The sequence below is a fragment of the Mesoplodon mirus genome (genome assembly GCF_964341445.2).
Source record: "Mesoplodon mirus genome assembly, chromosome: 15".
Classification (NCBI taxonomy): domain Eukaryota; kingdom Metazoa; phylum Chordata; class Mammalia; order Artiodactyla; family Ziphiidae; genus Mesoplodon; species Mesoplodon mirus.
This window is the reverse complement of record NC_138991.1, coordinates 65817584-65844796: the sequence shown is the minus strand read 5'-3', so window position 1 is coordinate 65844796 and position 27213 is coordinate 65817584. Positions and strand designations below refer to the sequence as shown.

Here is a 27213-nt window from a genome sequence, read left to right as displayed (position 1 = left end):
CTGAAGCTCGCGTGCCTAGCACCTGTGCTCTGCAACAAAAGAAGCCACCACAATCAGAAGCCCGTGCACCGCAACGAAGAGTAGCCCCTGCTCGCCATAACTAGAGAAAGCCCGCGCGCGGCACCGAAGACCCAATGCAGCCAAAAATAAATAAATAAATAAATTAATTAAAAAAAAAAAAAGGGCTAGGTGTGGAACTGTTTTTTGTGTCTAAGGTTGACCGTTGTAAAATACTGATAGATATTGCCAAGTGGCCCCCTGAAAATGTACCAACTTCTACTCCCACCAGATGTGTAAGAAAGCCTGTAGCTCTCACCAACTGTATATATTATCAGTCTTTTAAATCTTTGTCAATCTGATAGGCAAAGACATTTCAATGTTGTCTTAATTTGCACTTCCTCGATTATCAGTGAAGATAAGCATCTTTTCATATACTTATTGGCTATGTGTTCTCTGGGGTACCAAATAAGGTCACATTTCAGTGTGTCCCTGTGCCTACGTTTAGGTGTGAGTGTGCACGTCTGTATTCTGTGCATCAAAACATCTGAGGCAAGGTCTAGAGACCCCAGAGCTGGTTTCTAGTTTCTCTGGAATCTGAGAAACCAGGACCCATGGAGAGATGGAATCAAAGGCTCAAGTCCGTGAAACACCTTAAGAATGACCAGGGGCATAATCATACTTCTAATATTTAAATTTCAATTAGCTTGGCCCCTATCTTACCTATTATAAGCACGTACTTTCATACTCACTGGCGCCATCCCTTCCCTAGTATCCTTATCAAAAGAGCTTCCTTCTCTCTGTCACGCTAGAACTTACTACCCTGAGACCAGCAGACCACACACCACCCACACCACAACCCCACAAGGAGACACCACCAAGGCTACAAAGGTGGGTTATCATGGACACTTAGATGCGGGAAGAAGGCCAGTGCCTCTTTGCCCAGGAAGTGTTCTGACGGCACAACCTGACACCCCACCCCCTCCCATAACAAATGGAGATAAAAAGAAAAACAACATCCATAGATGGAGGGTAAAAGACCATACAACCAGAGTCACCAAATACCTGTTGAAACCCAGCCCCTTGAAAGAAAGGAACAGCCAATAACAAACACCATTGGTCAGACATGTCCTAAGGATGTTATATGTGAAGCTACATAAATCCTCACAACCCTATGAGGTAGACCAGAGGATAGCAAACTACAGCCCACAGGCCAAATCCACCCCACCCTTTAAAAAAAACCTGTGAGCTAAAAATAGTTTATACGGAGAATTCCCTGGCAGTCCAGTGGTTAGGAATCTATGGGCAGTCCAGTGGTTAAGGCTTTCACTGCCGTGGGCCCAGGTTCAATCCCTTGTGGGAGACTTCCCTGGCAGTCCAGTGGTTAAGACTTCGTCTTCCAACGCAGGGGGTGCAGGTTCAATCCCTGGTCGGGGAGCTAAGATCCCACATGCCTTGCAGCCAAAAACCAAAACATAAAACAGAAGCAATATTGTAACAAATTCAATAAAGACTTTAAAAATGGTCCACATTGGGCTTCCCTGGTGGCGCAGTGGTTGAGAGTCCGCCTGCCGATGCAGGGGACACGGGTTCGTGCCCCCGTCTGGGAAGATCCCACATGCCGCGGAGTGGCTGGGTCCGTGAGCCATGGCCGCTGAGCCTGCGCGTCTGGAGCCTGTGCTCCGCAACGGGAGAGGCCACAACAGTGAGAGGCCCGCGTACCGCAAAAAAAAAAAAAAAAAAAAAAAAAAAAAAAAAAAAAATGGTCCACATCAAAAAAATCTTTAAAAAATGAAAAATAAAGTCCCAATCCCTGGTCAGGGAAATGAGACCCTGCAAGCCGCACCTCACAGAAATTAATTAATTAATTAATTAAGATAGCTTATACATTTTTAAATAGTTGAGGGGAAAAAGCTTGAAGAATTATACGACATGTGGAACTACTATGAAATTCAGATGTCAGCATCCAGCTTCACTGGAAGACAGCCACACCATGCACTCGTGTTGCCTGCAGCTGCTCTCATGTGCTGACAGCAAAGTACTGGTGACAGGGCTTCCAGCCCTTGCTCTGCCGGCTCACAACTCAGCAGTGACCTTAACAGCGTTTCAAGGGCCACCATACAGTTGTATCCATTTTCTTTATTCTTTTTTTTTTTTGCTTACTATGAGTGCACACCCAGCATGTCAAAATAAGAAAAGTGGGCACTGAATGTCATGTTTTTAAGGCACAGGGCAGTGCGGACTATCTTGTCAGCAAACTGGACAGCAGACCAGTGTTTATCACGCAATGATACCGCAATGGTTGACACTGCCAGACCGAGCACTCGTCACTGGCACAAGTCTCAACACAAAACAGAATTCCTGGACTTCCCTGGTGGCGCAGTGGTTAAGAATCCACCTGCCAATGCAGGGGACACGGGTTCAAGCCCTGGTCCAGGAAGATCCCACGTGCCACGAAGCAACTAAGCCCGTGCACCACAACTACTGAGCTTGCGCTCTAGAGCCCGCGAGCCACAGCTACTGAGCCGGCATGCCACAGCTACTGAAGCCCACGCGACTAGAGCCTACGCTCCGCAACAAGAGAAGCCACTGCAGTGAGAAGCCCGAGCACAGCAACGAAGAGTACCCCCGCTCGCTGCAACTAGAGAAAGCCCGCGTGCAGCAACGCAACACAGACAAAAATAAATAATTTTTAAAAAAAAGAGAGAGAGAAAAAGTGCTCACAGGCTGTGAGTCTGCACTGCATTATTCACCTGCAAATATGCTGAGGAAAACATCTGCATCTCTCACCACGCTGCATCTATGAATCCATCAGCAATGTCAACAGTGAACTTCCTCTGCTCTCACGGCCTGAACCAGTATGAGATGCACGTCTGCAACGCGGACGACGAGGAACACTAACTCTGAACCTCAATTACGCAAAATGGTATCGATTCCTTTCATCAGTGGACTCGCATTACAAAATATTGTAGGATTATATTTTGAATTTCTTTATAAGACTTTGTTTTCTTGTGTTTTCCTAGATTTTGACTCCTGACCCACAAAACCCAAAATACTTACTATCTGGCTCTTTACAGGAAAAGTTGTAAACCCCTGAAATAGACTATTATTATCTCCATTTTACACAGGAGGAAACGAACTTGTCAGGCAGGGGGGCACGCTGACTTCAGAGGGCGCGACCTTCGCCACTGATCCACGCTGCCTCCAACAACAAAAACGAGAACAGGCATCTGAGGAAACGTAACTAACTAACAGCACAGAAAGAAGACACTGAAGATAAGAGCCACAGGATAAAACCACATGTGCAAAGCGAGCACAAACTGCTCTGAAACAGAAAAAACTGGACACAGTGAGCCCAGGACCTGGTCAACCGTCACGTGACCGATACAGGTTAATAGCGTCTTGGAATGAGAACAAGTTTCAAAAAAGTAAAAATCTGTATCAGAGGCATAAATGTAAGTCCCACTATTTCATAAGTGAGACTTCATTATGAAGAGAATAGATACAGGGAACTACATTCAATATCCTGTAATAAACCATAATGGAAAATAATGTGAAAAAAATACATGTACATATAACTGAATCACTTTGCTGTACACCAGGAATTAACACAGCGTTGTAAGTCAACTATACTTCAATAAACTAAAAAAAGAGAGATTTGAAAAAGCGATTAAGTCTGAGCAAGAAACCAATCCATCAATAACCAAGATCCTGTCCCCTGCTAGCCCAGGGTGTCCTTTTTCTCTTTAGAGTAGAAAGATAGACACAGAAAGTATAAAGTGTAAAAAAAACATACTACCTATTAAAGTTTATTGCAATCCTAGGAAAAAAGAATATAAATCATAAAGAAACAGAAATCCATGTTATTCACAATTTTGTAACTAGTTTGGCCCTAAGTATAGCAGTCAGTTTTGGAATCCTGTTTTGGGGTTTGATGTCTACTTCTTCAGGCATTTAAAACACTGAGAAGGTGATATTAGACTTTTAACTTTAATTAAATTTTCAGAATAAATTTTGATTAAATAATTTTGCAATTAACAGTTGAATACTGAGGGACATCTAGTGTAACACACTACTAAGTTTTACTTTATTAGTTGTGCAAACAATGTAAATGTTTAAGAGTGTCGGCTGATGGTGAGAGAATGTCAACTGCCCAATACATGTAAAAGATGCAGAACAGGACCTTAAACAGGATGCACTTAGTTATGGACACTCCTCTCCACACACACAGTCTCCTGGACATTATGAGTTAATCCACTGACTGGGAGATGGGCTACATTTCCTCAGCCCCTGGCCAGCCACCCTAAAAGGGTTAGCTTTCCACCACACTCGCAGCTGGGAATCCACCCTGGGGAATACGGTAAGCAGGAGCTGACACAGCTGGGCCAGCCTGGCCCTAGTCCCGCCAGCGATGTCCACACTGAGCACTGCAGCACTTGTAGAAGGTGGTCATGGGCTCGTCTGCAGAGCGGGTCTGAAGCTGCATGAAATAGGCACGAGGGTGTTCACATTTGGGACACGGCTCTGGCAATGAGAAAAACAAACAAGTGACCCACGTTTACTGAAAAAAATGATGCTTGTGACCGACACACGTGTTAGAAGTAGGTGTTACGTGAAAGACAGCTCATCTGGAATCCCTTGCCCAGGGTGCCCTGCACCACGATTTAAGGTTACCAAGAGCGTTATCATTCCCACTGCGCTCTCACACTGAGGGAATGAGACCTGTGATCTTGGAAACAGTCCTCCTCTCCCTGGGTCCCTTTTCTTCAACTCTGGCTGAAGACTGGCTAGAAACACCATGTGAAAGGTGACACGGCTGCCGTGTGCATTACAGGGTCCATGCCCTGCAGATTCCCCCAGAAAGTGCGTCTCTACCACCTGGTAATGGACAGGCCCTCTCATCCTCCCAGAGGAAATCCCAACGCACAACCAATCCACTTCCCCTTGAATTTAGGGATCCATCTCGGCAGAAGTTGTCCAGGCTGTTCTTATCAAGATCTCAACATACATCCCACGCCTTTTCAAAGTGTCCCAAGGCACGTATTTACTTTCACTGAGATTTCAATTTGAGAACCTGGCTTTTGAGGGAAATGCCTTCAAACACTCTCAAACCCCATTTTGGTAAGTAATTCATCTCCTAATGACAAATTCTGCCAGTGCTGGATCTTTAACATAGCAGATCTAGATGTTCCCTGGGGGAAAAAGACAGCGGTGATCATGCGCTAGCTCTTCCTCCTCTCAATACAGGTAATGTCTAGGGCTCTCCTTCCTTCTTTGGTCACATCTAATCTCTACCAGAAATGAATTAAAACTTGGAATAAATATTTATTTTACTGAATGTTTAGTGCAGTTTAATACTCTGTATTATTAACTTTTTTTTTTTTTTTTTTTTTTGCGGTACACGGGCCTCTCACTCTTGTGGCCTCTCCCGTTGCGGAGCACAGGCTCTGGACACGCGGGCCCAGCCGCTCCACGGCATGTGGGATCTTCCCGGACCGGGGCACGAACCCGTGTCCCCTGCATCGGCAGGTGGACTCTCAACCACTGTGCCACCAGAGAAGCCCTCATTAACTTTTAGAAATCTGTATTAGAACAAAATCCTTAAACTGTTTTTTTATTACTCCAATCACACCTGCTAAGTGCCTGCTATATGCCAAACGCTCATTTGTGCTCTCACAATCTATGACTATGGATTAGCCCAGACAAATCAAGGACACCCTGAGACTCTAACTCAGGTCTGAAGGACTCCAAAGCCTGTGCCGATATTGTTTGCGTAACAAATACATTATAAGAGAAGAAAATACTTTCTAGTTTTAGAAGCCCACTTCACACAAGTACATCACAGACTCTGCCGCAGAGTGGCACAGCCAGCAGCCTCATCCTTACCCACAGCTCTGGAACAGAAAAGGTTTTCCCTCTCACCTGCAGTAGAGTCAACATTCTCCCAGGCAGCTGCTCCACCGAGCACATCATCCACTTCTTTCAGCTTTGGATACTTCCGATTTGTTACCTAATAAACAACAGCAGGTCTTCAGACTCTACAAGTAAGTGAACGGTACAAACCTGGGTCACCAAACCATACCCGCCCTCAAGTGTCTCCCCAGCCTTCGCTTCCTTTCTTCAACACAGACTGGAGGAATACTAAATGAAAGCAGAGTTCCTGCTGTCACAGAGCAGGATTCTCCGTCAGAATTTAGAGGATCCGCGATTGGGATGTCCCCAAAAGAAGTGAGAAGATCTCTGCAAGGATTGGATGAAGCAGCAGAGCAGGAGGAAAAAAATGGCTTAGGTGTGACCTTCTTCTTTTCCCACACCTCTAAGATACTTGGTAATCCAAGATAAGAGAACCAAATACAAGTGAAGCCAAAAAGGAGTCCAGTCACTCTCCCTAGGCAGAGAGTTTGCTGTTTTCCAAGTTTTACCAGACGTCCTTGAAATGTCACCCTTTGCATAGTTTCAGACTCTAAACTCCCACAACACAGCTACACGGTGGAATAGTATACAAACATTAAGAATGAGGTAGTACCAACGTGCTCTACTTCTAAAAATTAAAGGTGTTCTAAAATGGAAAGATGCATTACCGAGGGAGAGTAACAAGTTATAATAAAGTGTGCATCACTCACGTAATGAACATCCAAAACATTCCAGTTGTTCAGACTAGAACATAAGAGGGAACAAAACTGAAAAATCCCTGCCCTCCTACAGCTTATGCCCTAGTATTAATAAACAAAGCGCATAAGTAAATTGCAAGGCGTATTGGAAGGCAAATGAGTCTTACGGAAAAAATAAAATTAGAGGAAGGAGCATAAAATTTAGAAAGAGGCTGCAATTTTAAATAATCCTTTAAGCGAAGACACGAGCAACGACTGACATGGGTACCTAGGGAGAAGAGGGACCCGGGCGGATAAGTCGTGCACAGGCTACGGGAGTAGTGCCCGTGCCGGGCGGGAGCGCCTCGGAGAGGCTGGCGTTGCGGGCAGAGGGCCCGCTGGACGCGAAATCCGAGCAGAGGATGGGAGGGGAAGGTTAGGGTCGGCCTCCGCGCTGTGCGCGCCGCGCGGCCGGCCGGGGCCCACCTTGCGGGTGACGTTGTGCACGTAGGGGCAGGTGTTGCAGGCGAAGCGGTGGCAGCGCTGCCCCTCCTCCACAATCAGCCCGTTCCCGCAGCCCGGGCAGAAAAGCAGCATCGCGGCGACTACCCCGGGTCTCCCGGCAGCTCTCGCGGCCGTCCGGCGCCGGCGCTCCGACGCTCCGAACTCCCATTGGTCCCGGTAGCCTCCCCGCCCCAACCAGCCCACCAATAGTCACGCCGACTTCGCGCTCCCAGGGAGCACTGCGGCTGGCCGGCTCCCAGTAACTCACTTCTCATTGGTCCTCAAGGTAGCCCCGCCCCTCAACGCCCCGAAGGAGAGGCTGCGGTAGCGGTCCCCGCGCATGCGCACCGCACCACGGTCGCGCGGAGCGGCCGTGCGGGCGGAGCCCGCGGGAGGCTAGGCAGCCTGGAGGAGGCGGGCGCCGCGGCGCGGCGGGAGCCGCAGGAGGACGAGGAGGACGAGGAGGAGGCGCTGCCGCACTCCGAGGCGGTGGACGTGTTCCAGGAGGGTCTGGCCATGGTGGTACAGGACCCGCTGCTCTGCGACCTTCCGATCCAGGTGCGCGCGGGCCGGGGGCGGTCGGGGCGCGGACGGACCCCGGAGTGTCGATGGGGGCTGCGGCCAGAGGCCTTGGGAAGGCGTCTCCGGGCGTAAACGAGGGTCTAGGCTCCGGCCCGGCCTGGGGGCGAGTGGGGCTCTGGCCTCTGGCGCGGAATTTAAAGGGGCGCCAAAACCCCCCACTAGTTAACACACATAACTTTTCAGCAGTGTTTTTAAAACTCGAAGTTGGTTTACAAAAGCTTACGGCAAACAAAATAACATCATTTTCAAATAAAAGATCACTGTTGCCAGTTTTTCCTTTCTCCTCAATCTTCAGTGAGTTTTGGCACTGTCCTGTTTTAAAATCCTTGTTATTTTGCCCATTGTGGAATTTTTAAATTAACTTCTGTTGTGTTAACGGTTGTATTGACATGTTTATCTTTTACCGTTTTTTGGTGCCCCAGCCTTGCCTGAGGCCCTGGATCCTGATGGTCAGGGGCTCTGAGGCCGGACGGTGGGGCCCAGTCCAGTGTTCCTCCTCCCACCCAGCACCTGGCCTGGAGGAGCCAGGGGCTGTTCCTCAAGGCGATTCATTCTCCTTGCCCGTTTCTCCCGAGCGTCTATCCACTTCATAGAAAACGTGGATAAGACATGAGATTAAAGTGCTGAAAAACCGGGAAATCCTAACATATATGCAAGAACCTCCCAAAAATGTGGCACCACTTTTTGAAGACTATCAGCTGTTTTTGTTTGTTGTTTGAGGTGGTGAAGAGAGCTCCCACCTCCAGCCTTGGTCTTTTCCAGGTTACTTTGGAAGAGGTCAATTCCCAAATAGCACTAGAATACGGCCAAGCAATGACAGTCCGAGTGTGCAAGATGGATGGAGAAGTTATGCGTAAGTGCTGCCCTCCCCCTCAGGCCGTGCAGTCTGAACCTTCACGGGAGAAGATGTTAGCAGGGCTGGTGAGTGGAAACTCAGGGCCGTGCCCAGGGGTGTTGGGGCAGCCACAAGCTCCCCCTGCCCTGCCTTGAGCCTCAGGAAGAAGCTTCTGGGTTCCTCTCCTGCCATCTGAGGCTGTGGCTGTGGATTCCCACCACGGATCTTCTCCCATTTGTGCAGCTGTGGTTGTAGTCCAGAATGCCACAGTCCTGGACCTGAAGAAGGCCATCCAGAGATACGTGCAGCTCAGGCAGGAGCGCGAAGGGGGCATTCAGCACATCAGCTGGTGAGTGCAGCCACAGCTCCTCCTTGCAGCCCTTCCTAGGAGCTGGACTTCACAGGAACACTTGCCTTTTCATCACCTGGGCTCTGCCCCAGAGTGCGGCCTGGAGCAACGAGCTCCCTGTCCCGAGCCTCGGCCAGGGCAGGTGCTTCTGTGCCACAAGCCCTGCCTCAGCTGCTCTTCACTGACATCACCCCACCCAGGCAGCTGGGTATCTTCACGTGAGGACACCTTAGGGCACTTGCGGTGTGCCCAGAGGTGGTTTCCCTGGTTACAGATGGTGCAGCTGCCAGCTCCTCGCCTGGGTGCTCTCAGCTCTCAGTCTCCTTCTGGATCAAGTGTCCCGTTAACTGTGTCTTGGTACAGCCACCCGTTTCATTAGCAACGTGGGTTTGGCCCCCAGCCACCCCATGGATCCCTTTGAGAGCAGTGCGTCCTTGAACCTGCCTCAGGCCTGGTACACACAAGGTACAGGGAAAGAGCCCAAGGAGGAGGCTGGCGGTCTCAGGCCCCGCAGAGCTGAGCGCCTTGAGCCCTCCTTATGCACAGCTGCATCCCAGCTGCCCTGCTCACCCTGCTCGTGGTTGACTGAATTCCCATCTTGCAGGTCCTATGTGTGGAGGACGTACCACCTGACCTCTGCAGGAGAGAAGCTCGCAGAGGACCAGAGGAAGCTCCGAGAGTAAGTTCAGGCTACGCCTTGAGCTGCAGGGAAGTATCTGGTCTGTGGCCCTCTGATTCCCCATGCCCTGCCATAGGGCTGAGGTCCTCTCCAGAGGCTTGTAAGGGAAGGAGGGATCTTAAAATCGGTTCCTGGGGAATGTGTGAGACCAGGGGAGTCCCTGTTCGGACTGAGGCCCTCCTGCAAGGAGCTCCCTGGAGGCCTCCCTGCCAGGAGGACGGGAGACAGAGGAGCAGTGGAAGGGGCCCTGCGGCTTCTCACCAGCAGCAGTTCAGGGCTGCACAGAGCCAGGAGGAGAGAATTAAGAGTGTGCATGGCCCTTGCCACCTCCCCACCTTCCCGGACACCATGCTCTTCCCACCTGGTCTCTGTTATCCCTCACAAGCCTCAGGTGAGGAGTCACAACTGTGCCCTTCTGTAGAGCGGACACTCTGTGCCTTTCCTTCTCTTTCAGTTATGGTATCCGGAATCGGGATGAGGTGTCCTTCATCAAAAAGCTGAGACAAAAGTGAATCTCCAGACATGGAAAACCCTCTGTGCTGGTGGCCGAGCTCTTCCCCGGGAGGAGGAAGCCTTGGCCACTGTGCCCTTTTCCCAGAAGAGTGCTGAGATAGCCTCACCCCAGCTGGACCCACCTGGACTCTCAACGTGAACCCCGATCCCATGGCGGATCCCACAGGCTGTGGGCCTGGCCCTGTATACAGAATAAACCTATTTGTTTCTGAGTTTGGAAAGTCAAGCCACTGTACGGGGGCAGGCGGGACTGGCACTGCCCCTCACAGTGAGGCGGTGAGGGCAGAGAACGTGCAGGCACATCACATGGTCTGAATGCTGCACCTGAGCCCTTGGCCACCCCATTCCCCAAGCCATACACACCTGTCCCTGTAATCTCTGCAGCGAGGAGGAGGTGAAAGCTGAGCGGCTGGCTCTCTGTTTCTGCTTGTGGGGAAACAAAGGCCTGTGTCTGAGCCCAGCCATGGACAGGGCCTCCAGCTTCAGCCTAAGGGCTCACCTACAGCAGTGCCTTCACCAGCTCCTGGAAAGGGTGGTGGCCCGGGGCTGGAATTGGAGCTGCCAGCTGGGCAGGGAGGGCTGGGGTGGGGTGCCTCTCAGTGTGGGTAGGGAAGTGTGACTGTGCATTCATAGGTCCTTGTCCCTTTGTCGCCTACCAGTCCTTCTATAGAACGGGGACAGGGTGTGTGCACTTGGCTGAGGACTTCCCTGGGAGGTGTATGTGACACTTGAGTACCCTGTTCTGGGGACTTGTGAGTGGGAGGCCTGGGCACTGAAGGACCTCCCTCCACAGCCCCAGCCAGAACCCAGAAAGGAGGAGGCAGCTCTGGTCAAGTTAGTGGCAGCTAAAACGCTCCCGGTCCATTTATTGGCCACGTGAGGTGGTCGTCGAGAGGCTAGTTAGAAGGTAATCTCGGGAACTACTGTGATAAATGCCCGGAAGTACGAGGGGTTCAACAGCAGTGAACACGGCACAAGGGGTCTGTGCAAGGGGAGCAGGGCTCGCAGGCGGAGTCCCGAGCCTCAGGCCTGGCCCCGGCGCACAGGGCACGCGGCCCCAGCACCCCAGCAGCTCAGTGGAGCTGAGCGTCCAGCTCGTACTTCTCACAGAACTTGTCAGTGAAGGGGATGCAGGTGAGGAACTCACACCACTCACAGCGCACGGGGTAGAAGTAGAAGAGGACCACCAGGCCGGCCAGGAGGCCCAGGAAGACCACCTGGAAGATGATGATCTGGCAGCGCTTGCGGTACAGGTCAAACTTGCCAAAGCTGATGTAGGGCAAGAAGGCAAAGGAGAGGAAGAGGCCGCTGACGAAGCCCGAGATGTGGGCGAAGTTGTCGATCCAGGGCAGCAGCCCGAAGGTGAACAGGAAGAGCACCACGGCCAGCAGCTTGAAGAAGGCGCGCCAGGGCCGCGCCAGGACCTGCCAGCTCTGGAAGAGCTCCACGAAGAGGCAGGCCAGGATGCCGAACTGCGAGCCGGCGGGGCCCACCTGGGGGCGTGCGGGTGCCTGTGAGCTGGTGGGCCTGAGCAGGTCGCCCCATCCCACCTCCCTCCGCCCAGAGTGTATCGGGACAGGAGCCAAGTGGAGCTGCTCCCAGGCGGGGCACTGTAGGAACCCGACTCTGTGGTGGAACCAGTTCCTGCTGGGCAGCAGGTGCACGGAGGAGGGCCCCACCCTGGGGGCAGCCTTACCTCTGCCCGGTATGGCAGGAAAATGGCACTGGCCAGGTTTCCAGTGACGCCACTCAGCAGGTAGATGATGGCTATGCGGTGCCAGCCTGCCAGCTTTTCCAGGTCCCGCAGGACAGTCATCTGGAAGCAGACAGACACCAGGCAGTGCAGGATCCTGTGGGGAAGGGGGGCATTCAGCGGGGAAGGCTCACCAGCTACTCCTGGGGTCCCTGGGACCACCCACTCCACCCAACCCGGCTCAGCCCACATGGTGTCACTTGCCCAGCGTGCAAGAACAGGGACAGCCACAGGCGGTAGAACTGGTCGGGCACCTCGGGGTTGAGGAAGGGCAAGAGCCCACACACGTCGTCCATGCAGTGCACCTGTGCAGGGAGGCCTGTCAGCACCCGCCGTGGCTGCGGGGACGGGGAGGGACCCTCACCCCGGAGGCCTACCTGAGAGCAGAGTGTGGCCTCCTCATGGAAGTAGCCCCTCATGAAGTCACAGTACTCCCGGGAGGTGATCTCACACCTGGAAGGTCAGGCCAGGGTTGGGAAGCCTTCCAGGCCCAGGTTTCGGCCCCACTTGCCCACCTTTGTTGGCCCTGGATAGGTCCAGCCCCTTCCTCACCCCACGCCCCTTAGTATCTTGAGTTATTTTGGGACTGGGGAGGGGAGGAGGGCACAGCACCAGGGCAACACTCTGTGCCCAGGACCAGCCGCACATGCCCACACAGGCAGCAGCCCTACCTGCCCTTGGTGCCAATGCAGCAGGGCCGGCCCGTGATGACACAGTCCATGTGCGGGTGGTTGGTGTGGTTCCCAGCGCTGTTTTTGGTGCAGATCTGTGTCACAAACGGGGGTGAGTTGGGTCAGGGTCTCCCCTAACCTTGGGCCCCACGCTATGCTTGCTTGGGGCAAAGATGGACAGGCTCCTAGGGTGGGAAATAGGCTTCCCTTGACTTCAAGCAGGTACTACACCCTAAGCCTCAGTTTGACCATCTGTCAAATTGGAGTATGTCATTTGACCTCCCAAGGCTCCACGTGGTTCTGCTCAGAGAGGTAGGCTGTGGTGGATGGACAGGCTGGCTAACGGCCATGGCAAAGCATCTGGAAGCACAGGGTGGTCCCCCAATGGGGACCTCTGTGGCATCACTGATGGATGAGGTGTGGATTCCTCCCCTACACGATAAGGGTGACTCCCAAACAACCCCTCCACCCCGGCTCACCGGCCACTTGGTGATGTCATCTGGCCACTCATGGGGGTCCTCGGAGGAAGGCTCATCACACACCCTGCACGAGCCCAGGATGTGGTCAGTCCTTGCTTTGTGCCCTTGGCTTAGCCCCCTCCTGCCCGACTGGACAACAAGGAGAGCTATTATACCTCTCTCCACCCGCACGCCCAAGGGAGACATGGACAAAGGAAGGTAAGGGAGGGGCCAGCAGGACTGACCTGGGGTCCTGGTGGCAGACAGAGCCAAACTGCCTCTTGTGGCCAGCAAGGTCTGGGGCGCTGGGATGGAAGGGCCACTTCACCCACACTGCCAGCGTGGACTGTGGGAGGACACGGGCTCAGCCCTGGTCAGAGCCCACATCCCGGTACAGTTCCCAGATGGCAGGAATCAGAAGCACTGATTCTGAGCTCCTCCCTCTGGCTCTATGCCCCCACCGCTCTGAACTTACACTCTGGAAATTGCTCGCATGTTGGGAGATGGTTATAAGGAATTCAACAGCATAGTTCCTATTAGCTTAAAAATAGAAACCACCAGTGTCCAAAATCAGAGAACTGGTATAAACTACGGCACCTCCAAATAAGATGATAAAAACGTGGATAAAGTTTTTAAAATTCAGGGACTTCCCTGGTGGTCCAGTGGTAATGAATCTGCAGGGGATACGGGTTCGATCCCTGGTCGGGGAACTGGGATCCCACATGCCGCAGGGCAACTGAGCCCTCGCGCCACAACTACTGAGCTCGTGCTCCTCAATGAGAGAGCCCGCGTGCCACAAACTACAGAGCCCATGCACTCTGGAGACCGCGCACCACAGCTGGAGAAAAGAAAAAATCCACATGCCACAACTAGAGAGAAGCCCACTCGCCGCAACAAAGATCCCGCCTGCCGCAAATAAGACCCGATGCAGCCAAATAAATAAGTATTCAAAAAAAATATTTTTTTAATTTAGTGGGAAAAGGCAATACCATTTATAGAAACTTAAGACAGGTGCATAAAAACAAGATGGACCCGTGTGGGAAGAGCACACCCAAATTAAGGACACATGCATAATTCCCTGGCGGTCCAGTGGTTAGGACTTGGCGCTTTCAATGCCGGGCCTGGGTTCGATCCCTGGTCGGGGAACTAGGATCCCGCAAGCCTTGCAGCGCGGTCATACAAAAAAAAAAAAAAAAAAAAAAAAAAAAAAAATTAAGGACACAGGGTCTACAGGATGAGCAGCATGAGATGGAGGAGGTGTGGGATAAAAAGGAAAGAATGTGATGCAAGGGGCCTGGCACAGACGGGCGGCATAATGTGCTGAGAACTAGGGGTTTAGGATTACCAACTGGCTCTATCTGAAGTCCCAAGATAACCCCAAACACAAGGTGCAGACAAGGGTGCGAGCTGAGGTGTGGGCGGGCACTCACCGAGCACTCCTCTTCCGAGGTCTGCACACAGCCAGACTGGTCGTTGCGCACACAGCAGGCCGAGTGCTTCTCACGCTCGCGCGCAGCGTGGATGAAACTATGCACCTGCGGATCCTGGCGCATGCAGGGCGAGAACTTGGCACCCAGGTGAATGAGAGCCTCCTGCGGGGAAGAGGATGTGCAGCTGCGGCCGGGCCCTCGGGCAGCCCAGGGGCCCCGCCCGGGCCCCGCCCCCGCCAGGACCCGCCCCCGCCAGGACCCGCCCTCACCGAGCTGGGCCCGATCCAGAAGTTCTCCTGCTGAACGTACTTGACATTCTCATAGACCCCTCGGTTGCGCAGCACCTGGGAGGTTGGCGAGAAAGATCAGACGGAGCTCAGCCGAGCCCTCTCCTCCCAGAATGGGTGGGAGGGAGCCCAGGCTCACCGAGTCTACGGTCTCGTGCTGTGAGAAGCCTACAGGCGCCACGCCATAGATGCACACGGCTAGAATGGTGACGAGCGAGTGCACGAAGGTGAGCCAGTAGGTGAAGAAGGGCCTGCGGGGCAAAGCGTCAGCAGAGGCGGCATCCCCAACCCGGAGCCCCCACGCCCACCTGGAGCCTTGCCTTCCCGAAGCCGCATCCCCTCCACGCCTACCTGTGGTCGTCCATGTCCTCAATCTGGCGTTTGACATAGCTGTCGATTCGCTTGCGGTAAGTGCGGTTGGTTAGCCGGCCCACCATGCCCAGCCCATACGGCCGCTTCTCCCTGGCGAAGAACTTGCGCACCGGCATCGCGATGCGCTGGCCCCGCCGCTGACCCGCGGCGCTCACCACCTCCTGCCGCAGCCGCACCTTGGGCTGCGGGGCCGCTGCACCGCCCTCCTTCTGCTTGCGCCAGCCACGTTCCAGGGGCCTGGGGGAAGGGGTGCCGTCACTCCCAGCCCCAGACCTCCCACCTGCCGCAGTCCATCCCCGGCGGGACACAGGCGACACTCCGTGTCTGTCTTGCTCCCAACTAGCGGTGAAGACACTGTGTGACAGGCTGATGTCAGCGCACACCTTACCAGTAAAAGCGTGATCCCCAGCCGCTCCTGGCATGGCAGGGAGGTGGGTTCGGACCTACCTGAGGGTCCCTGGCTAATCTGCGAGTGTTAACTACGTCACCTCCTCCTTCCCCCGAGATTCTCTCCAGCCTGTGGGCTCTGGGACTGAGATCCTCTTCCAGGTGTGGGCAGCCCAGACTCGAATGGTGCCCACCCCTGGGTCCCCCAAACACAGTTGCCAAGCTGGTCTCCCAGTCCACAAGATGACCCCCTCCCGGGGCCCTCTAGGGTCGTGCCTTTGGGGCCAGCTGCTCCTGAGAGCCGCAGGACCTGCCCCCCGGCCCCCTCGGAGCCCGCCAGGAGGCACTCACAACATCAGGTGGCTGCGCTCCAGCTCGCTGCGGTCCAGGGCCCCACCCGTGAGGTCCGCCTGCTCTGGGGCTCTCTCCCAGTCCTTAAGCGCCGCCTCCGATGGGGACTCGAACACCTCATCTGGGTATGTGGACAGCTCCTCGTGGAGGACACCTTCCTGAGCAAACACGCATGGTCAGTGTGGGAAGCATAGGCACAGGGGTCATGGGTGATGGTGCCAGGCTCTTACCCGGGCAAAGAAGGATGTGTCCAGCTCGTCGGGGAAGTCAGCCGTGTCCTCCTCCAGGAAGCTGGCAGGAGTGAAGCTTCGGCGCTGGACCCGGCGCAGTGTGCCATCCCTAACCGAGCGGCCCTGCCAGCGAGGGGGTGAGGACGCAGCGTGGTACTGGCTCAGCCCCCGCCCCCACCCCGGCCCCTGCACCCACCTTCACCAGCGCAGCGGCTGCCCGAAAGCTCATCTTGGCCACCGACTCGCGCTTGCGCCGCCGCGGGAGCCGGTTGAAACCCGAACGGGAGCTGGAGAAGGAGCAGAGGGAGGCGGCACCCGGCGTGACCGGCGTGTGCGGGGCACTCAGGCCGTCGGCGGCATCATCCGCCAAGCGGAAGGCCCGGCCCCGGGCCAGGGGGTCTATGATCTGGAGGAGGGGAGGAGATGCAGGAGTCGGGGGCTGGGTCATCGCCAAGGGGGCTCCTTCCCCACCCCAGACCCTGCCGTGGAGAACACAGCTGCTGCTCGTCCCACTCCCCAGAGGCTCCCTGGACAGCTGAGTGGGTACCACCCCACCCCACTGCACCAGAGGGGTCCCGTTCTCCGCCTGTATTTCCTTTACGCTGCTGTTCATCCTGGGATGCTCTCCCACCCAGAGGCTGGCCTGTGGTACAATCCCAGGACCCTGTCCTCTCCCCCAAGCCCCCCTTCCCAGAGAGTATCTTAGGTGCCTTTAGGGGACCATCCAACCACCCGCCCAGACCGTGAGCTCCAAGCAACCTCTGTGCTTAGACTGGCTGTGGCCCCAGCCCCTGCTCAGGGCAGCAGAGGGAGGGAACTGTGGGACGCAGCAGCGGGAGGGCATACCTTCTGCATGCCCAGCTGGCATGGCCCCACGTACAGAGGAGGGGGCGTCTCAGTGCTGGTCAGCGACACATTGTCCTGGCTGGGCAGGTCTAGCTCCCGGATGACCTGGGGCTTCAGCTTCCCGTAGCGCTGGCTGCAGTGACGGATGCTCTTGCGCTGCCACTTCTGGGTGCTGTCACTGTCCTTGCTCACTCCAAACCAGTCAGCAGTGCCCCTGCCAGGGGAGGGACTCAGCAAGGGGAGGCCAGCTGTCCCCTCTCCCCAGCAGGGGCCTCAGAGGCACTCCACCTGGGCACTCCAGGGTCTGGGGTCCAGGTGGGCTGGGTCTGATTAAGAGGATAAGTGGGTTTCGGCCCTGGCCACTCTCTAAACAATTAGCCAGCTCCAAACTGCCACCAGCACCAGAGATGGCAGGCCTTGATGAAACAGGTGAGTATTTCACACAGGCCCTCACTCCATCCCTGAGACGGGCATTTGTGGGGAGACACTGAATCTGGAGACAGAGGTCAGAGTTCAGCCCTTAGCTCAGCCAGAGAAAGCGTGGCCCTGGGCAGCAGCTTGACCTTGGACACCACAGAAGTCAGGCAGGGGGCGCCACACACCCAGGCAGGCTGCCCACAGTCCTTGGACATGCAAGCAAAAACACTGCCAGCACCTGCCGTCAGGAGCCCCCGGGGAACACCAACCACGCTGGCAGCTCCCGAGAGGTCACAAGCCATGCACACACCAGCTGACGCCAACACACTCATGCCCTGCCCAAGGTACCTGAGCAGGGACCGAGAGAGAGACGAGCGCTGTGTGAGGGCCCTGCGGGCAGCAGGGGCGCCCAACAGGGGCAGAGTGTGGACACGCCCAAAGCGCACCTGTCGGCTGTTCGGGGGGAACCAGAGCATTGGGTGGGGGGGTGGGGAGAGAGAGAGGAGAGAGCAAGTGCTGGGGGGGAGCAGAGAAAGGCAGTAGGTGACAGCACTCAGTCCCCAGAGCAGGAGGAGGACAGGGTGATGAGGGGACGGGATGGAGAAGAAAGCCCTTGCCCCACTTCCAGCCCCAGTGCCCGAAGGGGACGCTGTATGCCTGCTTCTGTCCCACCGGCCCAGCCCCCAACCCGCCGCGGAGCAGCCGGGACAGCGAAGTACCTGCGGATGGTCTGTGTGATGGACATCTGGCGCTGCAGCCCCGGCCGCCGGGGCTCCTGGTGGGGTGAGGGGACGCGGGTGGGCTCGGCCGGCATGCTCACACTCCGCAGGAACGCCTGGCGCCTCAGGGGCTGGGCAACAGGGACCCAATGAGGCGGCTGGATGGGCTGGACCTGCAGCCCCCGCTGGCCAGGGCCTACCTGCAGGAAGCTGGACTCCTCTGCTGCCGGGGGCACCATGGCCGGGATATCCAGCTTCAGCCACGGCGGCTTCTTGCGCTGCAGGCTGCTGGTGCTGTCCCTACGGGCCTCACCCATGGTTCCAGGCAGAGCTAGGGGGGCCTAGGGGGCGTGGTGTGTTCTTCAATAACAGCGCTGACAGGCACTTCCCTGGCAGCCCAGTGGTTAGGACTCCACACTTTCACTGCCGGGGGCTCAGGTTCAATCCCTGGTCGGGGAACTAAGATGCTGCAAGCTGCATGGCGCAGCCAAAAAACAGCACTGGCAGATCTCTGAGGGTTCATGGGGCCCAGACCCAGGAGGAGGGAGAAGCAGTGATAGCCCAACAGGCGTGGGCACGGCTCCACTGCCAGAGTCCCAGCACGGGCTCAGCACCCACGCATTTGATTCCTGCCTCTGTTGTCCCGAAAGACACGGCTAGGCACACACTAGGTCCTCAGACGACATGCATTCATGTGATGAATAGCTAAGGAGCTACTATGAGCCACTCCTAGGTGCTTGGGACATGTTGGTGGAGAAGCAGGGAAACCGAAAGACAAAATCCCTTCACTCCTCAAGCTTAGAGTCCAGACAAACAATAAGCTTACACGTAGAGACACTGTGCTAAAGGCTACAACGTGTGACAGGGATAAAACAGCACATTAGGACTTCCCTGGTGGCGCAGTGGTTAAGAATCCGCCTGCCAATGCAGGGGACATGGGTTCGATCCCTGGTCCAGGAAGATCCCACATGCCGTGGAGCAACTAAGCCCGTGCGCCACAACTACTGAGCCTGCGTGCCACAACAACGGAAGCCCGCACACCTACAGCCCATGCTCCGCAATGAGAGAAGCCACCGCAATGAGAGGCCCGCGCACAACGAAGAGTAGCCCCCGCTCGCTGCAACCAGAGACAGCCCGCGTGCAGCAATGAAGACCCAACGCAGCCAAAAGTAAATAAAAATTTTTTAAGTTAATTAAAAAATAAAGCAAAAAACAGCGCATTACAGTTGTCAGAGGAGTGATGCCTCTCTGTGCGGTGACGTCTGAGCAAAGGCTTTCGAGTTGATCTAGTGAGCAAGGTTAGGTGGCAGGCTGTTCCCCACACAGGGAATGGCCAGTGCAGAGGTATGAATAAGCACGAGGGCAGAGGCAAGCTGAGGGGCTGGCCCGGTCTGTACACGGGGCAAATCTCAAGCCTATTGGACACAGACCTCAGTTTCTTAACCACCATGACAGCTGCTCCAGAGACAGAGGGCTCACTATGCCCACGACAGGGTGCGTGGTCCCTCCATCTCTCAGAGGAGGGACCACCTGGCTTCCCAGGGGCCAAGGGCTCCTATAGCCAAGGGACCTCCTGGAAAACACCTGGTGAAAAGGCCGCTGTGACCACCAGGGGGCGTCACAGGCCCAGAAACAGCAGCAAAGCCCCACAGACGCCTTGCTCTGTGCCACCTTAAGCATCTGAGACCCCTGTCCCACATTACCTGGGCACAGGGGAAGGGCCCAGGACCCAGAGCAGAGAGGCCAGGGCTTGATTTGGGCCACCCCAGCCTGGCCATGTGACCGTGAGGCAGTGGCCACATAAGCATGGCTCCTTGGCACTTAATTCTCCCTTTACGAAATGGCAGTTGCAGGGCGTATCTGCTTCCCCGGCCCCAGAGAAGGATCACAGGGCCTGGAAACAGGATATCCAAGACTAGAAGGGTTCCTAGCACAACGGGGGCAAGGATAGCAGGGGCGTGATGGAGACTCCAAAATTCCTCAGCCTCTCAAAGAGCTTCAGACCCTGAAGATTCTGACCTGCGGGGTCTGTGACCCATCCACTGAGGTCGCTAGAAACAGCTTCTACTTTGGAGCCTCCCTCTCATCTGCCTGGAGAGATACAGAGAAAATACTTTACAAATAGGGCAACTGAGGCCTAAGAAAGAGAGGCTTGTCTTGCCCGAGGCCACATATTCAGGCAGCACAACTAAGGACATAGTTGCTACTGGTCCTTTACAGATCAGGGAAGGTCCAGGGGTCCAGAACCCTGCTCAGAGCCACCCCCCCCCCAGCTCTCTATGGACCTGGGAACAGCCAGGGATGTTGCTCATCCCCCCACCCCCCACCCCCGGCCCCGTGACACAAGACGTAGGATGGCGCAGAACACTGCTGTGCTGCTCACAAAACACGGAGAGCCCAGGATGCTGCTCCCAGCTCCTAGCGGCCCTCTGCCACCCAGGGATAGGCCTAGGACAACACTCACAGCTTCTATTGGCCCTATGATAATCAGGGACCAGCCCGGGACCCAGCACACAGGTCCTACTGGCCCTATATTGACTGGAGACCAGGCCAGGATGCAGCTGGCAGCACCTACTGGCCCTGTACCAAATGGGGCTGAGCCTGAACACTAATCACGGTTCCCACTGGCCCTACCCCAACCAGGAACAGGCCTGGGAGGAGGCAGTCCTTCGGGGATGCCTTCTGACTCTTGGCCCATCCCTCACGTTCCGGCCTCTTCCCTGAGCTGACTATGCACCCAGGAGCCTTTCCATCAACATAGCTCCCAGGGCCTCTCTCCCCTGCCCTCACCTGCTCTGGTCTCAGGAAAAGGGCTGAGGGCAGCATTTGTTCCCACATTCCTGGGAATCCCTTCCTGGCCCGGCCTACACTGAGCCTCACAAGCAGCGGTCAGATGGAGGGTCCCTGGAGGGGATGGAGGCAGCGTCTGACATGAGGACATCCTGACTGAGAACTGGGTCCCTCTGGGACCTGAACCAGGAGACCAGCACTCAGCATCCAACTCGCACCACAATCCAGCCCAGCCCTGCACGGCTGTGGCTGACCAGGCCACAGGTCAGCATCCTGGGAGGGCGGCGTCTTCCTTGTCATCCGCCAGCCCTCCCTTCACAGACCAAGGTGACTGACTGTAAGCTCTCCCTGCTGGTAAGGAAATGACTGGGCAGGACAGCTCCGGGTCTCAAGCACTACTGGTGGAACCTCAGACAGTGTTAGGCGTCTCGAGAAGGCAGAAGGTGCTGAGAGGCGCGTCCAGAACCTGCAGGGCTGGGACAGCACCCTGGGTGCACCCTCTGAGCCACGGCGGGCCGGGCCTGCCAGGTGGCGATCCGGGCGATCGGACCCCTCAGATGGTGCTGTGCCCGTGGGGCCTTGTCGGGAAGGGGCCAGACAGGGTGGGGACCCCCTTAGCATTCCAGATGGGGGGGCTATGGTACCTTAAGTCTGCCCCTGCCACCCGACCACCCCGTGCCTCACAGTTTCATACGCTCCTGGTGAAGCTATTGTGAGGTCTAGAGAGGCCAAGTGTGGACCTGGGATGACTGCTGGTAGCCGGCAGGCTGGGTGCCAGGGACGAGCCCCTACAGGAGCCTCCCCACGCACGCCCAGCACCTCTAGGTGACAGAAGCTGGTTCTCCACTCAGTAGTGCCAGGAACCGTTGCCAGCTGACTGGCTCAGCACCACACACACACCTGCGACCCTCCCTGGCTCCCACAGCCTCTCCTCACACCTGGCTCTCTCAATACACGCATTCTGTCCATGTGTTCAAGGACCCCCCGCCTCAGTCAGGCGGCCCCTCCCTGACAGGCCCTGGATTCCCCTGGCACGGTCGGGAGCACACCCACGTGTGTGCAGTCCGGTCCTGTCATGCCGGGTCCACAGTGCCCAGGACAGGCCTGCTCCAGAGCCACTGCTGAATGATCACTGGTCATTTCAGAGCACGAGCTAGCAGGGGCCAGTCCCCATGAAGTGGGGTGACGGCAAATTCCCAAAGATGCCCCTTCACTTGGGTCTGGGAGGAGGAGCTACCACATGACCGGGTGGGAACAGAAACAGCACAAGCAAGGAGGCAGGAACGGGGTGGTGAGCACACACAGGGGCCAGATGCCCCGCCCCCGACCCCCGCTGGCCTGGGCCCACCAGACACAGGAGCCGCTCACCTCACGAGGGAGGCACCAGCTCCCCGCCTGGACACACAGACCTCCCGGTGGCCCTCACCCCACCAGATCGCTCCTGTGTTCGGGGCAGAGGCTGGAGGGTGCCCCATAACCCACACAGCTCCCCGCCCTCAGTGCTATGGGTTCCCGGCCTGACCCGCCCTAGTGTGCCCAATCCCCCAGCGTCCCTGTGGCAATCTGGGCATCAAGTGGGTGGGATTCACAAGCAGGGTCGGGGGTGGCTCCACAGTGGACCCTGAGGGTGTGGGGGAGGGTCGGGTCCAGACCGGACAAAGAGTCTGGGCCGGGAAGGGGCACAGCGCCCGCCCAGAGGAGACAGTGGCTCAGTGTCTGGGTCTCCCCCAGGCGCACAGTGGGCTCTTGTTCCTAGACGGTCCCTGAGGGGGAATCCCAACAGCATCTCTGCTCTGCTGCCCCTCAGTGCAGGGAGAGACCACAGCCCAGGGAGGGCCTGCCTGCCGTCTGAGTCACTCTGGTGACATTCGTGGCTGCCCACCCAGGGCCCAGACCCACCAGGAGACACCCAAACAGGCAACTAGAAGCGCAGTGGGGAGGCTGACGAAGCAAAAGCTGTGAGGACGGAGCTCTGAGCAGCTCAGGAGTGTGGGGTGAGGCTGGAGGGGATGCAGAGGGAGGGCCCGCAGGGTACCGGGACCACCAGGGCTGCTTTAAACGGGAGCGAGGGGAGGGGGAGCCGCTGCAGCCAGCAGGGTGGAGGGCTGTGGGGCAGCCCTGAGAAGCAGCCATGCCTGCTCTGGGGATGACGGGGGACCCTGGGCAGGGGTCCAGGGGGGTCCAGAAGCAGGAGCCAGTGCAGGCAGGCCGGTGTCGGGGAGCCTGGCCTGAGACACTGTGCACTGACCCAGCTCCCCTCTACCACCTGCAACCCTGAGAGAGCCTGAATTTTCCCCTCTGAAAATCAGGGGCCACAGCAGTGCTGGGCACATAGTAGGTGCTCGAGAAGCGACAGCTGAATCAAAAGAAAAATAGGCTGGACCTAAAACGAATATAATATTGTAAGTCATCTATACTTCAACTAAAAAGAAACAAACAAACAAACAAACGAGCAGGCTGGTGATGCCTGCCGGCTGTGGGGAGCTCCCCAAGGAGGGCCCGGGAGCGCGCATTCAACCAGAGCACAAGGCGTGGGAGGACCCAAGCAACACCCTTTGGGGAGGCCCTGTTTGGGAAGGTGTGGCCAAGAGGCAGGAGGAGACTGGGGAGAAGTTCTGGCCCACCCAGGCCTGGACAGGCTGTGGCCGGGGTTAAGCTGGACCCTCTATTTCTGCACTTAGGCCTGCCCCGCACACTTGAGGGACAACACGGACCAGGGGCAGCTGGAGGTCAAGCAAGCGGCCCGGCCCCAGGACCAGACCCACCAAGCCTGGGGCCTACCCTGCCCAGGGGACCGCCGGCCACCCATGTCAGCTGGAGCAATTGGGCTCCCCCCAGGACACCTGTCCAGACGTGTGCCCAGCTCACCTGAGCATGGTCCCAGGATGCGCCAGCTCCTCTGACCTCCCCACGTGAGCCCTGACCTCTGACCCTCAGTGTCCTGTCTGACCCCTAGTCTGATGCCCAGCCCCAGGTCTCCCTTGGGAGGGGGGATCACCAGCTGTCTGGCAGCCTAGAATTCAGTCCACCACTACGTGCTGCTATGTGGCGAAGCGAAAGTGAGCTGTTTGCTCCGTGCCTCTTGACCTCGTCACCAGTAACCAGCATCTTGTCGGGAATGATCCTGGCCAGGCCCTCACCCCTCCCAGAGACCCCTCCACTTTTCTGTGGAAGGTATGAGGTTCAGAAGGGAGCAGGGCAGACCTGACACTTGGCCAATGGCTTGCTGGGTGCCCCGTGCTGTCCCCAGGAGGACACATCGGATCCCTGCCCCCCAAGGCGCCCATCACCAGCTGTCACCCCAGATGACAGGAAGGCAGGGATCCAACAACAGAACCACAGGAGGCTCTCTGCACAGGAGGCCCTGAAGGTAACTGCCCTGGGAGGGTGGTGCAGGAAAGGGGGCACTGGCCCTGTGGACTGGGCGCTGCCCAAAGCCTCGGCAGACTATGACCCAGAGGGTCACTGGCCACCAGAATTAAAGCCTATGACCCGGCTGGGTCTGGCAGGGTGGACGCACCCTGGGGTCGGGGTGCCCCAGGCTCAGAAAGGTCAGAGGACCCATCCGTGCCACACAGCCAGCAGTGGGGTAGGGCAGGGGCTCAGCTATAGCAGCTTCTGGGTGGGACAATCTGGGATCTAGCTGGACCTCGGGAGTTAGGTGCAAGCCTGCCTCAAGCTGCACAGTGGAAAGACCCACATCCCATCAACAGGCCTGGACACCTCTAACTGGTGTTAGAGGCCCCAGAAGTGCCCCTGACCAACCCCCCACCCCCACACGAGCTCCCAGTGCCCACATGCCCACATACCCTCTGCCTTAGCAACCCTTCTCAGGACACATCAGCTGCTGGATAGTATGTGCAAGGCCGCGGGAGGGGACACCAAGCCCCTGAAGTCGATTATCGGAGCAGAAATGGCTTCAGTCAGCAGAAGTCTGGCACACCTGCCTCAAACCTGACTCTGGCTAGCCCCACTGACCTGTCACAACCCCTGCAGGGGTCCTCTGTGTCCATCTTACAGTTCAGGAAACTGAGGCTCAGAGAGGCCAGTCACCACCTGTGGTCACCAAGCCTCCAGGGGGGTTCAAAGCCTGGGGCCATGTCTGCCCAGGAGCTGGGGAGGTGGCCACAGCCCCGCAGGGGAGGGGCAGACCATCTGGGCTCCTCAGGCTGGGGAGGGCTAACAGGCCCCTCTGGGCCACCACTCCACCCCACCTCCACCCAGAGCATCTCAGTTCAGGGAGGAAGGAGTCACCCTCAAACACACCTAACCCAGAAAACAGGCAGAAGCTAAGGAATCTGATCCTTGGGCTGAAAGTCGATCCTGTCACAGACACCGATGACATGGAGGGACTGGAGCTGGGAAGGTGCGGGGCGGGGGAGCCCCTCACATCTGGGGAGAGGAGCTGCAGGAGGTGCCCTGAGCAGCCGCTTGAGTCCAGAGGCCCTGATGGTGGGCCCAGGAAGGCAGGCGAGGCCTGGGTGACTCCCTCTGAACCAAGGGCTCCCCTAGCATTCGAGCTCCCAAGGGCAGTGGTTTGCCGGCCGGCCCACTAACGCCCACTAACGCTGGACAGGGATGCTGTCACTGCAGTGCTGCAGCTCTGGGGCTCTCAGTCAGCTGGCTGTGCAATGGGCGGAGGTTGCTTGGAGGGTTTGGGAAGCAGCCTGGGGCCTGGCACATTCCATCCAGGGCCACTCAACTCTTATGCCCCACTAGTAGCCCCTGCTAGTAGCCCCTGCTTTTCTCAAGGAAAAGGACCCAGCTTGCCCAGAATAACCCCTGGTTGCAGGGGGCTCAACCTCAGGGACCCCTTGGGCCCCTGCCATCTGCTGGGTAGCCCAGCTTCCTCCCAACCTCTGGGTGGGGGCTAAGGGGGCTGGGGCTGGCTCCACAGGGGTGGGGAGAACCCAGCATCTGGCTGGGCCAAACCTGAAAAGCCAGTTTCATCCTTGAATCTTCTCTGCCAGGAAGTCCCCAGGTGGGGGTGGGGGGGCCTTTCCCAGCACAGGGCTAGGGCCTCCAGACCCACACCTCGCCCACCCAGACGGACACACAGACACACCACCCCAAACTGCACACACAGAAGAAGGAACTCTGCTCAGGACCATCTGGCTCCCCTGCCCATTCCCCACCCAGCCCCACAGACATGCCCCCAGCAGGGCAGACAGCCAGGCCCTCCCCCAGTGCCCTGAGCACCTGGGGTCCAGCAATCTCCCCAGCCAAGAGCAGGCCTGCTTTGAGGCACCGTGTAGTGGCCACAGGCTCAGCCCTGGCCTGCTCCTCTTGGCCACTGAGCACAGGGTAGGGAAAGTGCCCAGCAGCTGCCAGTGTTTAGAGCCGGGAAGATTGGGTCGTGAAGCGGAAGGTGGGGTCACTCCCTCCTCGCACCGCCTCCCCCCCCCAGCTCCACAGCTACTGCTATTATTGCCGAAATTATTCCCATCCCCAGGGAACACGGCTGGGACAGGGATGATCCGGAGAAGTCCCACCCTCTGAGCTGGAGTTTCGACTTGGAGACACCACCCACTGGTGGTGGCCTGGAAGGAAAGCGTAAGGGGGGGGAGGGTACAGCTCAGAGGCGCCTGGGGACACCCCCGGACTCCGAGCCCTCCCGCTCCCGGGACCCTCAGCTGTCGGGCGAGGGATGGAGCCGAGATGTCCGGCCGGGTCAGGCCGCCGGGACGCGCTAATCCGGCCACGGGCTATTTTTGCGGTGCGCCGGGTTAGGAATCCGGAGCTGGGCCGCCTCCTCGGACGGCTCGGGAAACTCCGGGAAGGAAAGTCCGGCCGCCTCGGGCGGAGAGTCGCCCGAAGCCGGGACGCAGCCGGACTCCGGCCGCTCCGAGCGGCTTCGGCCGTGGAGGGGTGGGGACGGGCCCCGCGCGCGGCGGACGCAGCCCCGGAACCCACCCGGCCCGCGCCCCGCGCCCCGCGCCCCCCCCCCGCCCCGCGCGCTCACTCACCGCCGCCGCCGGCACCGGGGCCTCGGGGGTCCTGAGGGCTTCGGGGAGGGGCTGCCGCCGCCGGCCCGAGGGCACCCGCGCCGAGTCCCCGCCCGCCCGCCCGGGAATGCCATGGAGCGAGGGGCGTGCGCGCCGGGGGCGGGCCCGGCCGGAGGGGGCGGCCGCGCTGACTCAAGGCTCAGGAATGCGCGCGGCCCGCCCGGCCCGAGTCACCTCCTCCGGGAGGGCGGCGGGGACACCTGCGGCTGGGGGTCGAAAGCGCCTTGGTCGGGGAGGGAGGACCTGGTGGCCCAGCTGGACCGAACCTGATGGTCAGCCTCAGCCACTCCCGGACTCCGAGTGAGTCCTGACCTTATTCTGCTTTGACTTGTGCTTGAGAAGTGGGCGGGGGGCGCTGTGCGGAGGGGGAGGGGGGAGGCGGCCCTGGATCTACCGTAAACCGAACCGCCAGCCTCCTCCGAAGGCCGCGCTGCCCAGTCTCTCACCC

The 27213-nt window shown here is 57.4% G+C and overlaps 3 protein-coding genes across 9 annotated transcripts; 1 reads left to right on the top strand and 2 right to left on the bottom strand.

The window, feature by feature from the left end:
- Positions 1-3790: 3790 nt before the first annotated feature.
- POLR3K (RNA polymerase III subunit K) lies at positions 3791-7242 on the bottom strand. Its single transcript, XM_082600445.1, has 3 exons — positions 7074-7242; positions 5920-6007; positions 3791-4521 (listed from the first exon to the last, which is right to left on the bottom strand). Exons 1-3 carry the CDS (start codon positions 7182-7184, stop codon positions 4394-4396), a joined length of 327 nt encoding a protein of 108 aa, XP_082456571.1. The 5' UTR covers positions 7185-7242; the 3' UTR covers positions 3791-4393.
- Positions 7243-7422: 180 nt separating this feature from the next.
- Positions 7423-10261, top strand: SNRNP25 (small nuclear ribonucleoprotein U11/U12 subunit 25). The gene is made up of 5 exons (XM_082600446.1): positions 7423-7649; positions 8436-8526; positions 8752-8857; positions 9462-9536; positions 9991-10261. The coding sequence occupies exons 1-5, from the start codon at positions 7608-7610 to the stop codon at positions 10046-10048; spliced, it is 372 nt and encodes a 123-aa protein (XP_082456572.1). The 5' UTR covers positions 7423-7607; the 3' UTR covers positions 10049-10261.
- A 615-nt stretch (positions 10262-10876) lies between these two features.
- On the bottom strand, positions 10877-26844 carry RHBDF1 (rhomboid 5 homolog 1). 7 transcript variants are annotated; one of them, XM_082643864.1, is made up of 19 exons: positions 26727-26844; positions 18171-18311; positions 17971-18101; positions 17600-17704; positions 16835-17048; positions 16185-16394; positions 15989-16111; positions 15759-15916; positions 15000-15257; positions 14788-14899; positions 14631-14705; positions 14362-14523; positions 13177-13277; positions 12953-13016; positions 12474-12568; positions 12180-12255; positions 12007-12107; positions 11746-11899; positions 10877-11542 (listed from the first exon to the last, which is right to left on the bottom strand). In XM_082643864.1, the coding sequence occupies exons 2-19, from the start codon at positions 18285-18287 to the stop codon at positions 11123-11125; spliced, it is 2676 nt and encodes an 891-aa protein (XP_082499990.1). In that variant the 5' UTR covers positions 18288-18311; positions 26727-26844; the 3' UTR covers positions 10877-11122. The 7 variants fall into 7 exon arrangements, with proteins under 7 accessions (XP_082499990.1, XP_082499988.1, XP_082499987.1 ...); XM_082643862.1 differs by lacking the exon at positions 17600-17704 and having other exon boundaries at positions 26727-26843; XM_082643861.1 differs by lacking the exon at positions 17600-17704 and having other exon boundaries at positions 17971-18311.
- Positions 26845-27213: the final 369 nt, after the last annotated feature.

Excerpts from the sequence above, each read along its gene's own strand:
- POLR3K (XM_082600445.1), bottom strand. The coding sequence starts at position 7,184 with ATGCTGCTTTTCTGCCCGGGCTGCGGGAACGGGCTGATTGTGGAGGAG. Across the intron at positions 6,008-7,073 it reads TGCACAACGTCACCCGCAAG|GTAACAAATCGGAAGTATCC; the intron begins GTGGGCCCCGGC and ends GTTGTTTATTAG. Across the intron at positions 4,522-5,919 it reads GAATGTTGACTCTACTGCAG|AGCCGTGTCCCAAATGTGAA; the intron begins GTGAGAGGGAAA and ends TCTCATTGCCAG.
- SNRNP25 (XM_082600446.1), top strand. The coding sequence starts at position 7,608 with ATGGTGGTACAGGACCCGCTGCTCTGCGACCTTCCGATCCAG. Across the intron at positions 8,527-8,751 it reads GATGGATGGAGAAGTTATGC|CTGTGGTTGTAGTCCAGAAT; the intron begins GTAAGTGCTGCC and ends CCATTTGTGCAG. Across the intron at positions 8,858-9,461 it reads GGCATTCAGCACATCAGCTG|GTCCTATGTGTGGAGGACGT; the intron begins GTGAGTGCAGCC and ends CCCATCTTGCAG.
- RHBDF1 (XM_082643864.1), bottom strand. The coding sequence starts at position 18,287 with ATGGGTGAGGCCCGTAGGGACAGCACCAGCAGCCTGCAGCGCAAGAAG. Across the intron at positions 16,112-16,184 it reads CAGCCGCTGCGCTGGTGAAG|GGCCGCTCGGTTAGGGATGG; the intron begins GTGGGTGCAGGG and ends CCTCGCTGGCAG. Across the intron at positions 14,706-14,787 it reads AGCACGAGACCGTAGACTCG|GTGCTGCGCAACCGAGGGGT; the intron begins GTGAGCCTGGGC and ends CCAACCTCCCAG.